Raw genomic sequence first — 21,179 nt, forward strand, 5'->3', positions numbered from 1 at the left:
GCCAGGGTTGCATTAAAAAAACAGATTTTTTTTGGAATGAAATAGGTTTTATTATTAATTTTACATTTTTAAACGTTTATTTAAAAAAAATGTAATAAAAAATTCTATTTAAATCGAATAAATCCGTTTTTTTTTTTTTTTTTTAAATAGAAATTTAAGGGACTATGCATAAGGGGCATTACTGGGGGCTCTGCATAAGTGGCATTACTGAGGGCACTACTAGGGACTTTGCTGGGGGCTCTGCATAAGGGGCATTGCTGGGGGCTCTGCATAAGGTGCACTACCTAGGTCATTACTAGGGGCATTGCTGGGGGCTCTGCATAAGGTGCACTACCTAGGTCATTACTGGGGGAACTACTAGGGGCATTACTGGGGGCTCTGCATAAGGGTCTCTACTGGGGGCACTGCATAATGGGCACAATATAAGGGACATTACTGGGGCACTGCATAAGGGGCACAAATTCAGGGGGCATTGCATAAGGGGCACTACTACAGGGGGCACTGCATTGGTTTGTTTATTAATAATAAACCTTTCAAAATTGCATATAAGATTTATTTTTTTGTTGCGGCCCACACACTCTTAAGAACTTGAATATTCGGCCCAGGTGATTTCTTGAGTTTGACATGCCTGGTGTAAATCATTCAGATATCTCATTTGCATATATTTGTAAAAATATGGCTAAGCCTCCAAGCCATGTCACGGCTTCTCTGATTACTGGAGTTCCCTTATTCTTAGTCAAAGTCTGCGGCGCAGAACCCCAAAAAGCCGGCAAAGGCCAGCCACCCCAGGGCAGCACACCAATGAGAGGCTTAGGTGTTTGTAAGTGTTAATAATAATCAGTGTTCTCCCCAGGCTGTTTTCTGCGGGCGTAACGTCCAGCAGAAACAGCCTACTGCCCGGCACTTTTCCCCGCCGACCCCCGCTGTGGAACGCTGGCCTCTGAAGTGATCGGAGGCTAAAGAAACCTCCGATCGCTTCAGAGGCAAGCGTTCCCAGTGATGCACTGTGCGGGTGACGTCATGACGTCACCAGCGACGTGAGGAGCCTGCGGCGAACAAGTTGAGGTAAGTTCGGGGCTGGGACTGGGATCAGTCTGGGGGCACTGCCTAAGGGGCACTATTTAAGCCTGGGGCACTGCATAAGGGACCAGCCTGGGGGCACTGCATAAGGGACACTATTTAAGCCTGGGAGCACTGCATAAGGGTCCAGTCTGGGGGCACTACATAAGGGACCAGTCTGGGGGCACTACTTCAGCCTGGGGGCACTGCATAAGGGCAAAGCAAAACTACAGGGGGCAATGCATAAAGGGGAAAACTACAGGGGGCACTGTATAAAGGCACAAATACAGGGGGCACTGCATAAGGGCACTTTTGACTGAGCGCCAGTGGGGGAGAAGCCTGAGACCTGTCGGGCTGGATTGGTAAGTGGATACTGCTTTACCCGGAGCACGCATAATTGCGAAGACCCCCACCCTGCTACGTCTTGATGCCACACGGCTGGAAAAAAATTCTGGGGAGAACACTTATAATAATAGATCAAAAGCTATGTGTTAAAAGGTGATACACAGATGAAAGGTGTAATTAAAATACTAAATATAGTAGTATTGGTAGAAAAATCATTTGAAAGTGTTACGAAAGTGCTACATATAGTGTGCCACCCCAAAGTATTCCAGCCACACCAACCCAGGGGCCACCGCAAACTCTTCCCTAAAACTAATAATATCCAATCTAGGTCGGAGGGCTCTCCCTCTCACACAACACTTCTGCTGCCATTTAAGGTCAGTTAGCTTAATTGATTTGTTGTTTCAATATAACAGACTCGGCAGAGACACAGGGAAAAAAAAATCCTGTATGAAGTGGATTTAGGTTTTAAAGGATAATTCCACATAAAAAGGTGGATACACACTAGACGATGTGCAAACGATGCGATATCGTGAGCAATTTCCCTTGAGCTCTCCCCAGCAGCTCCCAGGCACTCCAGGACACGATATGGTGCTAAAAAGTGTCCAATCTGTCCAACGATCTATCGTGCGTCATTAACGATTTCAAGTGCGACGTGTATGAGATTGGCAGATCTTACCTGCTGTAGGCAACATCTGAAGACACGACTGACAATCCGCAGGTACACGCATCAGCATCGTTTCATTTAAATTTTCACCTACTTTTGTACAAATTAAGTATTGGAGCCATACATTATAAATGTAACACGGACGGTATCACGGATATCTCCTGCTTACCTTTCAGTTCCGATCTCTCCCCCTGTCCCCGTACACTAGTAAGGGGGGCCTAAATTCTCCAAGCTCCAAAAACACAATATATCAGAGCTTGACTGCGGGCACCTTTGCCGTCTTCAAATGGCATTCCCGCACTCCTGAGTCCAGGTTAGGAAGTGGAATCCATTGGGATCACCCCACCACTCCCTGGCCGCTTTCCTCAGAAGCCGCGCGTGCTCGTACCAAAGTTCACACGTGCAAGTAGCACTTCTGAGTCGGACTCGGCAGTGCTAAAGTAGTGGTGAAAGGATTCGTGGGAAGGCCGATCTTTGGATCAATTGTCTCTGCAGCAGATCAATATTGAATTGCTCCGGTGCTCGCGGTGAGTTAGAATGTTAATGATCAGAGGCCTCCTGGCCCCAGATAATCAACATAATGAATATGCCCATATGTGTTACAGATTGTATATTAGTCCAGAAGGAATGCAAGTGTAAAAAGTACTACGTGAAGTATATGATCCAATCACACAGCAATGTTAAGTATATTTTTCAGTTTGGTTATAACGTATAAATTCAGTTTTGGGCAAAATAATGATTTAATTTTTATTTATTTTTTTTTAGTAAGAAAAACGTGAGTGCGATTTTTTTTTTTTTTTTTTATTATTTTCTTATTTTTTTTAATGATCCGTTGTAGCGGATCATCTTGGTTCCAGCTTCTGGCCGTTCTAGGAGGCTCTCTGCAGGGCTTGCTCTCATTGGTACCTACTTCTGTTAAGTTACAGCCAGCCCTAGACTTCCTGCCGGTGATATTGCCTGACTTCTGGAGTATGTGTGTTTCCTTGTGATCAGAAGACACAGTTTTAGCCGCTCTCACCTTGTTCTGCAGTTCCTGAGTTCAAAGTAGCTGTTGTTACCAGTTACCTGAACCTGCCTTCCTGATCAGAAGTCGCCCTGGTTTCATCATCTGCTGTTCTATCTTCTCACGTCTTCGCTGCTGGTACCAATCCGGAGCAGCGACTTCTGCAGCCGCATCATACCTCTTCTCAGTCTGCGGCAGTTCTGTACCACAGTCTAAGCCACGTCCGTCAGTGATTAGCTGCTTCAAGCCAGCAGTGCTTTCCATCTATCTGCCTCCAGTCTGCGCTCTATGCCGCGCCTGTGATCATCTGTCTGTTATACCACAGCCAATGGCTTTAGTCTGCTAATTCAGTCATCGGCCAAGCCACATTATTGTGCTTGTCCTGCTGTACATCAGTCCGCGGCAAAGGCCGTATCATCGTCCGCGGACCAGTAGCTCCAGTCTGCTGTCTAAGCCGCACCAGCAATCAGCTGTCTGTCTTACCTTAGCTTGTGGCATAGCCGCATCTTGGACCCTAGCCAGCCACATCAGCCAGTAGCTTAGCCACATTATTGTGGTCACGCGTTGGCAGTGGAGTGGAGCACACTGGGTGATGATAGGAGCCTGTTCCAGGAGTAGGTGAGACTGGATGCTGAGTTGGAGAGGTTCTGGAGCCTTTGTTCCTCCGCTATATCTATATGCATCTATTCAACTTTCTTTTGGTAAAAGCCTCCATTCTATTCCCATAGGGAATGTGATTTTATGCTGTTATTCGTTAATAAAATCTTGTTATAAATTTTATTACATGATGTCTGGTATATTTTCTCCCTTATATTTATTTTCATATATTGAATAATCCTTGTGCGAAAAGGACATTTAACGTAGGGAAGTACTGTTCTATGATTACATTTTTTTCCTTAAGTTAAATTAATATGCATGTGAGTTTAAGCGCCATTATTTGAACCATACTATATATTATTAAGATTGGGTTTCAACTTGGGCAGCTGAATTATTCACTTATCAGAACGCCAGATTGTGTTCTCATACATTATATTGTTTATTACGTTATTGTGCTCAGTCCAGTTGTTGCATTGGCAGCATCACCATCTATGCACCAGTCGCTCTAGCCGCAGTCTAGCTGCATCATAGCTCTCGCTCCTGTCACTCTGCAGCGGGTGTGGATCATTAGGTCTACAGGAAATAGGTAGACAATGTTTGGGTAGAAAATGGAAGTTGTCAACTGGTAATAAGATCGACAGGTCATTAGGTCGACACATGTTGTTGTTTTTTTTTTTCTAGCCCTAATCTTCACCCTAACGCTCCCTCCTGGTGCCTTACCGTCGGAGTAGGTGCCTGATCCTAAGGCCTATTTCACACCTTCCGGTTTTGCCCGACTGGCAAAAAAACAGGCAGAAGCTGGCTGTTTTTTCCAGGCACTCAGTGCCTTTCACATGCAGCGGCTTTGAGACGTTTTTAATGTCTTTATTATTCTTTATCTACTGGGCATACGCAGCAGAGCTGCTGCTGTACAAGCCGGCCGGTGTGTGTAAGGAAAGATTGTTTCCTATACTCCACTGGCTTGCAGGGACGGCACGGCAGCCATCCTTCGCATTGGATATTTCCGGCTGTAACACGGCGACTGTGCCGTGCCATTTAAAAGGACCCATCCGCTACCATCCACCACTAAATTTTTACACCCGGCAAAAAAAGCCCGGATTTTTGCCAGCCGGTGAAAACCGGCAGGTGTGAAATAGCCCTAACCGTCCCATAAGTGCCTAACCCAAACCGTCCCTCCTGGTGCCTAACCGTCGGGGTAAGTGCCTAACCCTAACAAACTGAATGAAAAAAAGTGTCGACCGTATGTGTGTTGACCATCAGTACCTGTCGACCGCTAGACCCTGTTGACCTATTGCCTGTCTAACTTCCATTGTCTACCTATTTACTGTAGACCTAATGACCGGATACCTTCTGCAGCCTAGTCACTCCAGACCACAATCCAGCTGCTCCACATCTCAGCTCAGCTGCGCCGGAATTCATAGCCAGTCCCGGTCGCTCCTGCTCCATAGCTATCGACTATCTGCCTAGGGTTTAGTCGCTGTATGCTTTATTACCCAGTCGCACCATAGTTCCTAGACGCACCAGAGACCTTTACCACTTGCTGATGCTTGCGTACTTTTACCATCGTTCCTGTACAAGTTACATTCTGCCTGCAGCCTAACTCCAGCTAGTTCCTGCAGTGGAAGAACTGCCACTTCATAGCTTTACCTTGTCTCCAGCCAGCAGTCCTGTGGTCTTTCATCAGTTGTGTAAGCCTGTACTGCTGGAGGTCCAGGTGGCCACCTAAGTACCGGTGTGAACATCTATAACTAATGGAACAGCGGATGGCTGTAATTGGCGTAAGATCATCTAGAGGTTTTACAAACTGCAAGACTCCATAACATTTTTGATATATATTTTGTGTATGTATATATACACTGTGTGTGTATATGTGTATATAAAGTCCCGGCTGTTCGTAATCTCTTCAACCACTGGACAGATTTTGACCATACAGCATTGGTTGAGAAAAGTTTAGGTGGATGAGCCATTCATCTGTGACAAAAGGGAGCAAAGCAGTGGCGATTTTAGTGAAGCAAGTCCCTATCTTGCACCAAGCTGTCGTATAGTATAGGAGCTGGCCTGGGTGCTGAAACAGGAATAGTGCATCTAAAACTGAGGCTTGGAATGAAGCAAGTCACAGGAAAAAAACTGTTGTGCAATATCTGTGATTGGCTGCTGCGGGGCAGAGGGCTGCCCTCTTATATGCTCTCTGAGACACCGAGCCAATCAGAGACAGCAATGTGCCCTGTTGCTTAGCAGCAGAATAGAGAGGGGAGGGAGTCGGGACTGACCAAAGTCGTGTCTGAGGCAGAGAGAGAGAGGGAAGGAGACACAGCCTCCAACAAACCCATGAAAGTGCCCTGATGCAGCCACGGTAACCATGAAGGAGCCAGGGGAGGCATAGCTGTCAGGAATTTAAAAAAAAAAACCAAGCAACCAACTATCGGAATACCATCAAATGATTTTCTTTGATGGTGGCAAACATCGAAACGCAACCATCAAATGGTAAAAACACTACCATTGGAACAAAAACATCAATGGTTAGTAACCATCCGATTCTGATGTCCATGCCTGCAATGAACCTGCAGGCGGATTCTGGACACCACTCCTCCAACATAAACTGCTCCCTCTCCAGCGTGCTGTTTCCGTTCAGCAACAAGCCCTCTGTGAACAGGAGGCACCTCCCATGAAAGTCAGCGCTGACAGTAGGGTCATTCTATACCAAATCATCACAGCTTTCAACCTGACCATCTCAGATTTTCATAAAATTTGGTAGGATGATAGATGGCATAAATTTAACTTTTATATGTAAAATTTTAGTCCTCGGTGATACACGGTGTTCATACAACAGGGTTGTAAACATGACAAAAAATGTAAAATTTTTGCTCACAAGGTCAACTAAAACGAATCCTAACTTTGCTTCTGATTTGCTTTCACCCTGGTCTAGTTTTGAAGTTAAGGGACCAGAGTTTTCGTAAAAAAAAAAAAAAATTTATATTTAAATATTGACTGCCATCGGTGATAATCTTCATTGGTACAATAACCATATGTGGTGAACCATCGATGGTTTGCAACACTCTATGACCACCGGGTGCCTGGCAAACCACAGACCAATCAAAAAACAGGGATGGGGCTTCGCGGCCCACCAGGGGACGGGGCTAAGCTCCGTGTCGGGAGCAGAAAAAAAATATTGGGTTCCACTTTGCCATCGATGGAAAAAACATTGATCATCGGTAATAAACCATTGATGTCTGTAAACTGTCGATGGCCATCCCTACTGTGTTCTTCCCAGTGTAGCTGCAGCATAGGGATGGGCATAAATTTTACACTTTTTGTAATGTTTGCATGAATACCAGGTATCACTGAGGGCTAAAATTTTACATATGAAAGTTACTATGTTGTCTATAATCCTACTAAATTTCACAAAATGAAATGCTTACAGCAGCTGCAATACAAATCTCTCATCCGTGATCCTCTGCAGCACATCCCAGTGGCCGGGCAGCAGCTGTGGGGGTTGTGGTGACCCTGGAGAGATGCAGGGGGCTGTGGTAGAATCGGTGGCAGGAGTGAGAAGCAGGGGACTGTGGTGACATGGCGTAGGTTGTTATGATACGCGGGGGGCTTTGGCGAGATGAAATTGCTCTCATACAAAGCCGGAGCGGGTTGCTTGTAGCTTACTAAACATACGAGGACATTAGTAAAATGCACTTATAAATGCTACTGTATCTCATAATCTCTTGCCACACTAAATCTCTCCCTTATGTGGTAACAATATGTTCTTCATTTTGGATATATTTATAGTTTTAAGCTTTGTGGTCTTTTTAATAGGCTGTAAATTATGTATTGTGGCAACATCATTGCCAATATCTGTTCTCAGTGCACTGACTGTGACCCCCCCAACATAATGCTGGTCCCCACCCTCCCCACTCCCAGGCATCGGCACAACCTGGCGTCCCTGCTTCCTGTCCGCTAGCAGCTGTCATGCAGTAGTAGGACAGGACCTACTACATGCACTGCACACAGGATGTTGTCAGCATTCCAGCTGACGGGATGTTGACGGTCTTAATACTGGTGCCGTCATCCAGACAGCAGTCGGGATCCCGACTCCAGAATACCGACCATTGGCATCCTGAAGGTAAGTATCGGGGGGGGGGGGGGGGGGGGTTAGGGCTATGGTGCGGGTTAGACACTATAGAGGGAGGGTTTGGGTTAGGTTTAGGATGCAGGGATGTGAGGGTTAGATTCAGGCACTAGGGGGAGAGGGCAGGGTTAGGCACAAGGAAGTGAGGGTTAGGGTAGGGGGAGGGTTAAGGATCCTGGCATAGGGATCCCGCTTGCCGGCAACTCATGCACACGTGTGATCCTTAAACATAGACGCTGGATTACTGCCAGTCAGTGTAGTGGTTATGTGATTCTTTTTATTTATTTTTTTTGTAAATGCTGCTGGAATTGGTGAATACAATGACCTGACCGCTTGGGGTTTTTTTTCTTCTAATTTCAGAGAATTTATTGAAGAGAAAGTAGTTGACTTTGCGAAGCAGAATCCTGGCATTGTTGTGTATGTCAGCCCCAAGCAAATCGCAGTGCCCAAGCTGGTGGCAGAGTATTGTAAGTACTGGAGTATTGCACCCTTTCCCGTTACTATATCTGACAAACCCAAACTGTTTCCTGTTTTGTAATATCCCCATGCAGCCCTGAACTGGATATATGCTGTACTCTGATAGCAAGGTCGTAATGAGAGGGTGTGCGACTTATGGTGCTAGAATGAACACTAAAATGTTATTAGAGTACCGTGGTGTTTTTGTTTCCAGTAGGACAGACATTGGCTGATGCGTGATGAAGGGGGCGCTCCTTAGAACATACTCCCTAATGCTGGGTACACACTTGTCACTATATTGCAAGTGCTTTGTCGGGTGTGTACACCCGATATATCTGTGCATTACACCTTTGTGTCGTTGTGTCTGTGAAAGGAGTCATTCACAGAGATATCAGGTCGGCCCTGCAGTGCTGCCGATATATCCGTGTATCTGCATTTGTGTGCGACAGCCCATACACTGGCTGCAGGGACCGCTGACACAGACATCTCAACTGGGCAGGCAAATTGAACTTCCTGCCCAGTTGTGATGTCAGCCCAGACGTATCGAGTGGCTGATTGGTAAGTGTATAGCTTATCAGTTGGCCTCTCTGCTAGCAGATCGCTCTGCTTGACCGATCTGTTGTCTGTGTGTACCCAGCATAAGGAACATCTTTCATTTACTGAAAAAAACAACTTTAGTTTCCTTTGGTTGGCTAAACACCCTTTGCCGAAGCTGTTATTCCCGAGAGAACCATTTTCGCAAAGCACTATAAAAGCTGCCCAGCTTATAAAAACACTGCATTGATGAGCTGAAAAGAGGGCGAGATTGGATGCAGGCAAGTGCTGAGAGAGAATCCTAACAGTATGTGGTCAGAAGTGAGACAGCTTCCGGGCAGAGATAGTAAGGCTTGCTATTGCGATCGCAGCTCCGTAATCGCACGGTTTCACTGCGAAGATATGCGAATAATTGCAATCGTAATGCCGTCGCAGCCTAACATGGGGACGCCCACTTTACCTTACACACACATCCGTAATACTTAGCAAGTCTGCGAAACCGTCGGTAACATCGGAGCCTCGCACACACTGGCACAAGGTCTGACCTTACTCAGAAATTGCTAACCTCAGCGCACACAGTGAAAGCCCAAGCTGCGTATGGCCATGCAGTGAATATTTTATGCACGCCCCTGTAACAGCGTTCAAAAGCTCTGGCACGCCTGCGCTTCGCCGACCACACCCCGCCGCCACCCCCAAACGATACTTCCTGTCAATCACTCCGCGATGAGTTTGCGTGGTCACTGCGATCGCAGTCCCGATTGCAGTGGAGTCTTGGTTTACTGCGATGCTTGAGCAGAACGCAACAATCGTCTGATTGCGTGCGTAATCGCAGTAGTGAATCAGGCCCTTAGTCCACAGCTTCTCATGATTCTGATAGTGAAAACCAGGACAACTATCTGATAGGTATTTTTGTTTCCGCTTTTACTGCAGCCTTGCTTCATTTCAGGTTCCAAATGCCATTAAAGCAATTTTAGGATCATGTTCTCATGAATTGTGAAAAGTGATAAATCTATAATCTGATTTTTATGAGCAATAAACCCAAAACTGTTTTGATTCGTTTCCCAGTATCAAAAAATACAATAGGAGGAAAAATTCTCCCTAGCCTTCATCACTTTTTCAGTGTTGTTGTAGTTATGCCAAATTCCACCAGGTGGCACTGTACCCACACTTTAAGTCCAGCTTTAAAGACCTGTGGGTATAATTGTATTTTTAGAAGTGACATTTTAAAGCACATATTTAATTTGTTATTATTTGAGCTCTTAATGACTTCAAAGATAAAGACCAATTTTAACAAAATGTAGTAATCATCCTATTTATTAAATAATTATACACTGAGCATCGAGCAGGTTGTCAAAGTCTCAGGTCATCAGCGGCTTTGACCTATAGTTTTAAACCAGCAACAAAATGAATGCTAATCAGGCTGGTTTATCATTATTTCTGTTGCAGTTTTAAAACTATTGCTCAAAGCTGCCAATGATCAGTGGCTTCACAAACCGCTCGTTAGAATATATTCCCTTAAAAGTTTCTAACCTATTTGTGACATTTCTAGGAGCTGTTATTAGCCACAGGATGCTTTTGTTCTAATTATTGCAGCGGACAACCCTAGACGGTGCATAGTCTGTATTGCCAAGCCTCCTGCTCCCTATAGATATTTAGCCTTAGCACCTGGTAAATGATGCTGTACCGTGCTCTGTTTGATCATCATCTCAGTGATTACAGAGCCATGAACTAAACCCAAAGGTTCCAGGTTTTCTCACCAGTCCCTCAGATTGCCGTTGACAGTCAGATCCATAGTCTTTGGATAGCATAAAGGTGTACGGCCACCATAGACCTTAATAAGCCGGTTGTACTAATTTTATACATGTTTTATACTTCTAAAAGAAAGTAATCCTCTTTATAGCTTCCGGTTCCAAAACCCAGTTAATGAAAGGAGTATGAATAAAGTGTGTCTTGCATCCATAGTGCAGACTGCAACATTGGTGCATCATGCAGTTTATTCAGCTTATAATAGAGACCCTCTTATATAAAAATAGGCCTTATTCTGTCAGAATGTGGAAGCATTTTACCCGCTAAGCTGATTGTATATGTTACTATTATTTGTAATGATTTGTGCAGGTCTCTTATCTGTGAGTTACGCTCCCAGTGCCCCGAAACCACTGCAGGATAGATAAGCTGAAGCTGTTTGAGGGCTGGGAGGGGGCGAGGCCGGCCAGCGTTCCCGAAATTGGGGTGTGTCACCCCTGTTTTCTGGGAGTGCAAAGGCCAGGGGTCTTCCGATGTAGATTTCCTGGCCACTGCTGAGCGGTTTTGGTGGTCATTCTGAGTAAGCTTAGACTTGCTGAGATGGCCAATGGCTGTGACCTTTGCTGGTGATCTGATGCTGCATCTTCAGTTGCAGCACTCTGATAAGCGATGCTGTCAGGAGGCGCCTTTTGTCCTCAGACGCCTCCTGCAGCATTAGAATATTATCTGATGAGAACCGCTTAGAACTGAGTCAGGCCCATATTGTGGTAATATAGTGACCGTCATTACAGAGCAATAGGATCACAAAACAATCCAACCAGCATAACATGAGATGTGAGCGGATAGCTAGGATGATGTAGGTAAATATAAGGGCAATGGTTATCTGTATATCTCTACATTGCCTGTACCAATATGATAGAATGCAGGTGGTCAACAAGTTTATCAATAACCTATTCTTCAATGGAAAATTTGCAAACCGAAAGTGTATTGTAATTGTGTAATTCAAGTCCGACAAGTATACATGGTGGGTGTAATGAGGATGCCGCTCTGCCCTGTCAGATGAATCGTGTGGCTTGTGTATAGCAGGCACATATGTTTTATTGACAAGCTGTCTGATTACAGCGATGGACTATAGGATCACAATTTGTTACTCCCTCGTATATTGCTGTGATTGTACAGAAAGGCAACAGATTGTAGACGTGGTGCTGAAATGTGAGTAGGAAGCCGGATGCTACAGCTGAACAATTCTTGTCTGAAAACATATTCGAAAGATGCGTTGTCGATAGACAAGCAGAGAGAGGAGTTCCTTTGTACCCTGGCAAAAGCACAATGCACTAACAGCAAAGGCAGACAGTATATACTAGGGGGGTGCACTGGCCACTTTTCGTGTTTTGGTTTTGGATCTGGATCTTTCTTCGTGTTTTGGATCTGGATTGGTTTTGCCAAAACCACCCTTCCGTGTTTTGGGTTCTGGGTTTTGTGTTTTGGATCTGTATTTTTTTTTTTAAAAAACATAAAAACAGCTAAAATCACAGAATTTGTAGGTTTTTCTGCTCCTATGCTATTATTAACCTCAATAACCTTAATTTCCACTCATTTCCAGTCTATTCTGAACACCTCACACCTCACAATAGTGTTTTTATGTCCAAAAGGTTGCACCGAGGTAGCTGGATGACTATGCTAAGCGACACGAGTAGGCGTCACAAACACGTGACCCATCTAGGCGTGATACTGCAGTGGCAGACAGGATGGCAGTTTGAAAAACTAGGCCCCAAACTGTACATAATGCAAAGAAAAAAAAGAGGTGCAAGATGGAATTGTCCTTGGGCCCTCCCACCCTTATGTTGTATAAACAGGACATGCACACTTTAACAAACCAATAATTTCAGCGCCAGGGTCTGCCACACAACTGTGGCTGAAATGATTGGTTCATTTGGGCCCCCACAAAACAAGCTGGCAATTAATCTGTCCCTGCACAAATTGGCTCTACGGAGGCAAGATGTCATCCTCATCCTCCTCATCCACCGATTCCTCACCCTCTTCAGTGTGTACATCCTCGTCCTCACAGAGTATTAACTCGTCCCCACTGGAATCCACCACCACAGGTCCCTCTGTACGTTCTGGAGGCTGGTCTCCCTGAAAGAGCTGATAATTAATTTTGATGAACATCATCTTCTCCACATTCTGTGGAAGCAACCTCCTACGCCTTTCGCTAACAAGGTTCCCGGCTGCACTAAACACTCTTTCGGAGTACACACTGGAGGGGGGGCAACTCAGGTAAAATAGAGCCAGTTTGTACAGGGGCCTCCAAATTGCCTCTTTTTCCTGCCAGTACAGGTATGGACTGTCTGACATGCCTACTTAGATGCTGTCACCGATGTAATCCTCCACCATTCTGTCAATGGTGACAGTATCATATGCAGTGACAGTAGACATGTCAGAAATTGTTGCCAGGTCCTTCAGTCCGGACCAGATGTCCAAACTTGGTCCTGCCTGCCCTGCATCACCGCCAGCGGGTTGCTTAGGATACCTAAGTTTTTTCCTGGCAGCCCCAGTTGCGGGAGAAAATGAAGAAGGAGCTGTTGACGTGTCACGTTCCGCTTCAGCTGACAGTGTGTTCACCAGCAGGTCTTTGCACCTCTGCAGGCTTGTGTCGGCCGGAAAGAGAGACACCACATAGGCTTTAAACCTAGGATCGAGCACGGTGGCCAAAATGTAGTGGTCTGATTTCAACAGATTGACCACCCCGGAATCCTGGCAAAGCGAATGAAGGGCTTCATCCACAAGTCCCACATGCCGAGCGGAATCGCTCCGTCTTAGCTCCTCCTTCACTTTCTCCAGCTGCTTCTGCAAAAGCCTGATGAGGGCAATGACCTGACTCAAGCTGGCAGTGTCTGAACTGACTTCACGTGTGGCAAGTTCGAAGGGCTGGAGAACCTTGCACAACACGGAAATCATTCTCCACTGCGCTTGAGTCAGGTGCATACCCCCTCCTTTGCCTATGCCATAGGTGGATGTATAGGCTTGTATGGCCTTTTGCTGCTCCTCCATCCTCTGAAGCATATAGAGGGTTGAGTTCCACCGCGTCACAACCTCTTGCTTCAGGTGATGGCGGGGCAGGTTCAAGAGTGTTTGCTGGCGCTCCAGTCTTCGGCACGCAGTCGCTGAATGGCGAAAGTGGCCAGAAATTTTTCGGGACACCCAAAGCGTCTCCTGCACGCCCCTGTCGCTTTTCAGAAAATTCTGCACCACCAAGTTTATTGTGTGAGCAAAACATGGGACGTGCTGGAATTTGCCCAGATGTAATGCCCGCACAATATTGGTGGCGTTGTCAGATATCACAAATCCCCAGGAGAGTCTAAGTGGGGTAAGCCACTGGGCGATGATTTCCCTCAGTTTCTCTAAGAGGTTGTCGGCGGTGTGCCTCTTACTGAAACCGGTGATACACAGCGTAGCCTGCCTTGTAACGAGCTGGCGTTTCTGAGATGCTGCTACTGGTGACGCTGCTGCTGTTGCTGCGTAAGGTGATACATCTACCCAGTGGGCTGTCACAGTCATATAGTCCTTAGTCTGCCCTGTTCCACTTGTCCACATGTCCGTGGTTAAGTGGACATTGTGTACAACGGCATTTTTCAGGACACTGAGGACACTTTTTCTGACGTTTCTGTACAGTCTCGGTATCGCCTGCCTAGTGAAGTGGAATCTAGACGGGATTTGGAACCGGGGACACACTACCTCCATCAATTGTCTAAATCCCACTGCACTAATGGCGGATACCGGACGCACGTCTAACACCAACATAGCAGTCAAGGCCTCAGTTATACGTTTTGCTTCAGGATGACTGCTGTCGTACTTCATCCTCCTCGCTAAGGACTGTTGGAGGGTCAATTGTTTAGTAAAAGTAGTGGTGTTCCTACTTCCTCTCTGGGATGATGAACGACTCCCAGCAGCAACAGCAGCAGCGGCAGCAGTAGGCATAGCAATGCAGGATCCTCCGGAGGAATCCCGGATAGGAGAGTCAGTCATGCCAGTGACATGGCCTGCAGGACTACTTCCGATCCTGACTAAGGAGGAAATTGACGAGGAGGGAGTTGACGGTGTGGTTTGCAGGCGCTTGGATACAACAGGACAACGGGATTTAGGTGTCCCTGGACTGCTTACGGTCTTAGCCAAAGTTTCTGAACTTGACAGTAACTTTTTATGAACGCGCTGCAGGTGCAGTATAAGGGAGGATGTTCCTAGGTGGTTGACGTCCCTACCCCTACTTATTTCACCTTTACATATGGTACATATGGCAAGACAGTTGTCCGGATTTGGATAGAAATATTGCCAGACCAAAGAGGTGGAATGTTTGGTCTTCTGCCCAGGCTTGACCGTGATGGGCTTTTTCATCCCACGGACAACAACTGTCTCCCCCGGAGCCTGATTTAAACAAACCACATCACCATCAGAATCCTCCTCGCCAACTTCCTCCTCAGCGCCAGCTACACCAGTATCCTCATCCTGTTGTACTTCAACAGTGACATCTTCAATTTGCATATCAGCAAGTGGACTGTGGGTGCTCCTTTCAGCACTTGCAGGGGGCGTGCAAATGGTGGAAAGAGCCACCTCTTCCCGTCCAGTGCTGGGAAGGTCAGGCATCGCAACCACCACCACACTTGGACTCTCCTTGGGGATTTGTGATATCTTCTTAGAAAGCACAGTTCTTCACTGTGCTTTTGCCAGCTTAACTCTTTTGATTTTTTTAGTGGGAGGAGGGCTTCCATCGTCATGTGAAGCTGAACCACTAGTCATGAACATACTAGGGATCGACCTTAGCCGTTCCTCGCCACTCCGTGTCGTAAATGGCATATTGGCAAGTTTACGTTTCTCTTCAGCTGATTTAAATGTTTTTTTCAAGGTCATTTTCCTGAACTTTGTCATTTGGGATTGTATGTGCCCTCTATTATGACATTGGGCATCGGCCTTGGCAGACGACGTTGATGGCATGTTATCGTCTATGTCATGACTAGTGGCAGCAGCTTCAGCACTAGGAGGAAGTGGTTCTTGATCTTTCTCTATTTTATTTTTATCGGAGAAAGTTTGGTCCTCCATTTATGTTATATCGATTTGATATATACGTGCGGCTAAACACAGAAAATATTTTTTTATTTTTGTTGGAGAGTAGTGCACTTTGTGGGTTACACCAGCCTTTAAGAAATGAGCCAGCCGGCTCTTTACTTATGGGACACAGGCGCACGCTTGGCACTACTTTGTTGATGCACGTGCGGCTACTGCGCACACAATTCACAAACACAGAAAATATATTATTTTTTTAGCACTTAGGGGGAGCACCCCTGATGGACAGAGCACCCCCTGGACAACACTACAGCACCCCTTTAGGACTGGGACACTGCACAGGACTTTGGAGTGGACACAGCCCCTATGGAGAACTGACTGCACAACACAGTCCAGCCAGCCCCTATGGACTTTGAAGTAGTGGACACAGCCCCTATTAACAACAGCAGCACAGCACAACACAGCCAGCCCCTATGGACTTTGAAGTAGTGGACAACAGCAGCACTACACTACACTACACAGCCCTAACTCCCACCCTCCCTCTTCACTGTCCACAGCCGAGTGAGAAAATGGCGCCGACGCGGGTACCTTATATAGGATCCAAAACCCGCGAGACTCGGAAGGCGGGATGATGACGTTTTGCCTCGATTTCAGATCCGAGTCAGGCGGGAAAAGTCGAGCCTGACTCGGATCGGGGGGTTCGGATTTCAGAAATCCGAACCCGCTCACCCCTAGTATATACCCAGCATGCATGCATGTATGTGTGTGTGTGTATATATGCATGTATTTGTGTGTGTATATGTATGTATGTGTGTGTATATATATATATATATATATATATATATATATATATATATATATATATATATATATATATATATATATCTATATCATACAAACTCGGCACTCACATGCTTTTCAAACTGCAACTCCTTTGAACATAGGGAATGTTGGTTCCAAAATATTGCAATAATTTGTTAAGCTGGCCACCGCTTCACGGTCATTCCCTATGTTCAAAGGAGTTGCAGTTTGAAAAGCATGTGAGTGCCGAGTTTGTATGAAATTTTTTATGTAGATGGTGTGGTCACATACCAAGGGCACCCCAGATGGTCGAGTGCCGTGGATTGAGCCTGTCGTGTGTGTGTATGTATGTATGTGTGTGTATATATATATATATATATATTTAATATTCTCAGCGTCAAAACATTTTCTGAAAAACCACTGCTCATCATCACTTCATTTTTACAAAAGCAGGTGAAAATGCAGTGTCTGGGCCATTCATCACTAAGGTAAAGCAGGAGATATCTGTGATACCTTCCTCTGGCAGAATGGCCCGCTGTCCCCATACACTAGTATCGCAGATATCTCCTACTTACCTTCCTCTTGCTGAATCGACCGCTGTCCCCATACACTAGTATCACAGATATCTCCTGCTTACCTTCCTCTTGCGGAATGGCCCGCTGTCCTCATACACTAGTATCACAGATATGTCCTACTTACCTTCCTCTGGCGGACTGGCCCGCTGTCCTCATACACTAGTATCACAGAAATCTCCAACTTACCTTCCTCTTGCGGAATGGCCCACTGTCCCCATACACTAATATCACAGACATCTCCTACTTACCTTCCTCTTGGGGAATCGACCGCTGTCCCCATACACTAGTATCACAGATATCTCCTGCTTACCTTCCTCTGGCGGAATGGCCCGCTGTCCCCATACACTAGTATGGTGACAGAATTCATCAAGCTCCAAAAATATTATTTTTTCGGAGCTTAATTGTGGTAGCATTCGCCATCTTCAGATGGCGTTTGCTACCGTTACCCGGGTCGCGAAGAATCCCGGGTCGCGAAGAGGGATCCTTTCGGAAACCTCCGCTCTTTTCCAGCTCCTTCCGCCGGATGTCGGGGCTCTTGGGCGCAAGCCTGACCTGTAGGACATGCATGCGCAGTGCTCTCGCGAGCAGTGTAAAGATTCACTGCTCTGAATGAAGCGGTGAAGCCGCTCGCTGGGACAGCTGATTTTTCGGAGTCAGTGTATTAATTATCGGGGTCCGTTCGGACCTCCATAATTAACTTCATGAATAGGCCCCTTACTGACTAGCATTTATAATAAAGAACACATAAGCTAAAAAGACCTGGACAAGACGGTGTTTGCATGTCATTGCACTATCAGGCAAAAATGGCTGATAAGAGGCCAATTGTGAAATAGATAATACTGTTTCACTGTTGGCCTCTTACCAGCCATTTTATCATATGGAAGGGTTCCCTACAGTTCTTGAAGAGCATCCCTCGCTTACACACACTAATGGCCCCAATTTTGAGGTCTACACCAATATTCATAGGAATGCAGCCTAACCATTCACTGTGAACCTCAGTGATGTCACTAGTTCCCAGTGACCATATAGGCTGCATACTCCTGAGTATTGCTCAGCCCAATAAAAATGGCCGCCTGCATGTACACAACAAGTGCTCTTCAAATAGCAGTGCTAATAGGAAATCTATGGTGTGCAAAGAAAACTTTTCCAAGCGGAACAGTTTATTGCCAGACCCCATAGTAATATTGGTAATGCCAGGTCCCCCTCACCTCCAGCCATTTTGCGGCCGTACTCTCTATAGTTCCGCCACCTGAGTTCTTTATAGCCTGTATTGACCAATTCTGGTGACACATGTTGGAAAAAGATGGTTCACGTCCAGGTTTGTGTTTTCTCAAAGATAATTGGGCCCACACAGCAGAGCTAACAAACTAGGACAAGAGAACGCTTGGTAAAATGCAGAACACACTGGGAGATGTAGCTGCTCAGTAGAATGACAGTGTACAGTCTTAGTGCAGTGTTTGCAGAGAAATGTATATGTACAGTTCATGAACGTTGGGCAATAATGAGTTTTCTCTGGAAGCGATATGATTCCGAGAAGGTCATGTGAGTTTTTTGTTTTCCCACATAGGTATTTGTGCTACCCACATAAGCCTCGGATCTTGTTTTGAAGTTGTAATTTGATATTTCACCTATTCCACAAAACCCCACATTATCTAGCTTGTCTGGGACATGACACCAGCTGTACGTGATCCAATCTTTTGTATTCTGTAAACCGTAAAGGGTTTTGTTTGTGCTTTAGGAGTATTTTATATAAGAAAAGCGTAAAGTTAATCTTTTACAATCTATTTTACAACGGAAAGTTTTGTATCTGTTTTACACTAAAGTCCATAGTAATTTCTCTAGTATGTTGTCCTTTAGTCTTCCCTTTGTAAAATCCCCTCTGTGGGGGGGGGGCTGATAATTGTGTCTCATCTTGAAATGCATTTCGACACTAAAGCTTGTTCCTGAGGAGTGTCGCCTGATAGGAGTCACAGTTCTCCCTCCGTGATCATTGTGGCAGAGGAAGGGGATGATAAGGGGTCATACTATGCTGGAAAAAGGGTTTTTCCATAGCTTTTCTCCTCACTTCATCTTATGTAATGTGACTGTGGTTGCTGTGATAGCAGAATGATTTAGCAATCTGTAAATTTAATAGCTTGAAGAAAACTGTAATGAATATATATATTTAATTTCATGGGATTGCTCATTGGACAGTTCAGCATTTATAGTGTAACAATGTTAGCATGTCCCCATTACTCTCACCTATATATTGATTACATAAAAGTGACAGAACTTAATAATTGCCTTGTGTCAATACTTTCATATCTATTTGTGTTCTGTCTCCAGTAAATGGTGCAATCAGAGAAGAAGACATCAACAGCCAAACCGCAGAGCAAATAGCTGAGCTGGTGCAGAAAATGGCCAACCAGTCTGGCCTGGATATCATCCGCATACGCAAACCTTACCACACAGACAACCCCAGCATCCAGGGACAGTGGCACCCCTTTACCAACAAGCGGTCTTCTATTAATGTCCAGTCATTTGAAGCTCTCAGCCAACAGAAAGAGTCTTCACAGTGAAATCCTGAATTGGATCAGATCGTCCGTAATTTAATGCTGGGAAGACTGGTCCAGGAGAGGTGACGCATTTCACTTCAGAACACCAGTCCAGCAGAGGTGACGCATTTCACTTCAGAACACCAGTCCAGCAGAGGTGATGCATTTCACTTCAGAACACCAGTCCAGCAGGGTCGACGCATTTCACTTCAGAACACCAGTCCAGCAGGGGTGATGCCTTTCACTTCAAATTCTCAATATGTCACAATTCGCATAGCTTGGATTGCAAATCCCATTTCATGTACTCATGTCAGAATATCCTTCATGGATTATCTTGTCTATGAGTGTTAGAATCCATCTGAATAATAAATACGTTTAATAAATGTTGGAGTCTTTCTGTGGTATAAAATATATACGTTTGCTCAATTTGAATGCATCAAATCCATCTTAAAAATGGAACAAGTCCGTGTAGTATGGCTGCATGGCTTTTGAATTTTGATAATATTGTCTCTGGCACTCATCCCTGTTACCCTCCTCTTGAAGAGAAGTAGCATGCAGCAGACAGCACTTGGCTATAAAATAAAGATGCTAAATGGCAAGTTTGTCTAACATTCTTTTGTATCCCTGATGAAAGAGTAAGACTATACTGAGTGTGTGTATATGTATGTGTGTGTGTGTGTGTATATATATATGTGTGTGTATATATATATATATATATACACACACACACATTATATTTTCGGATGCAGGAAGCCGATACTCAGACTGAAGATGGTTGGTGAATACACGTGATGGTCGCTGAGAGGATCCGTTCAAATAAGGTATTTATACACTATGTTCTGCACTTTATATTTGTGTGTGTTCTGAGGTAGGGGAGGCTCTACCCAAAACATTGATTAGAGAGCACCATTTATTCACCAACAGTCTTGAGTCTCTGAGTGCCGCGTTCCTGCATTTAATGAATTTCGGGTGAGTTACTCCTAAGGAGGGGCGTCTGAGCAAGGAATTGTTCATTTTATATTAATGAAGTGCTGGATTTGTTGCATTGTTTGTGTATAGGTGTGTGTATATGTATGTACGTGTGTGTGTGTGTGTGTGTGTGTATGTATATATATATATATTAGTGTTCCCTCTAACTCCGGCGGCAGGCAGGGCGCCGGAGCTAGAGAAGGCAATGTTGTGCGCGCGCCCGAAAAGGGGGTGTGGTTACGAAAAGGGGGCGTGTCTATAAGACGCGTCCCCTTTTCGTCATACTTGGGGGCGTGCCCGGTGCTTACGGACATGCCGGGCAGCCCCCAAGCGCTGCAGAAAGGGAGAATATATTCCCCGGCGGTGACAGGGTCACCGCATGTTTGTCCACCCGCGGGACACTGCGTCCCGCGGGTGAGAACGGCTCCCGCAGGCTGTTAGGGCAGGGCGCTTTTTGGCCGCCTCCTGGAGGGCAGGGTGCTTTTTGCCCTCCAGAAGGAGGGCAGGGCGCCGCGCCCCGCTAAAACAGCCTAGCGGGAACACTAATATATATATATATATATTCAACCTCTGCTGAGTCTGAAATGGCTTACAAGGAGTAGCATGCTTGACTGCAATGTGAAATATATCAAATTCTGACGGGTGTGGCAAACACTTGCAGATTTTATTTAAAAAAAGAAAAGAAAATCGTAGGTTATTCATTTATACAGGATGACTTGAG

The 21,179-nt window shown here is 45.5% G+C and overlaps 1 protein-coding gene across 1 annotated transcript in view; it reads left to right on the top strand.

Moving 5' to 3' along the window:
* MRPL43 (mitochondrial ribosomal protein L43) overlaps positions 1-19,872 on the top strand; it is a 22,516-nt gene extending 2,644 nt beyond the window's left edge. The window contains exons 2-3 of the mRNA XM_088448693.1: positions 8,149-8,255; positions 19,281-19,872. Of these exons, the coding sequence (XP_088304819.1) occupies positions 8,149-8,255; positions 19,281-19,513 (340 nt within the window). The 3' untranslated portion in view covers positions 19,514-19,872. The remainder of the gene's footprint in view (positions 1-8,148; positions 8,256-19,280) is intronic.
* The last annotated feature ends 1,307 nt before the right edge of the window (positions 19,873-21,179 follow it).

Source organism: Taudactylus pleione, unplaced genomic scaffold (genome assembly GCF_031769625.1).
Source record: "Taudactylus pleione unplaced genomic scaffold, aTauple2 ptg000464l, whole genome shotgun sequence".
NCBI lineage: Eukaryota > Metazoa > Chordata > Amphibia > Anura > Myobatrachidae > Taudactylus > Taudactylus pleione.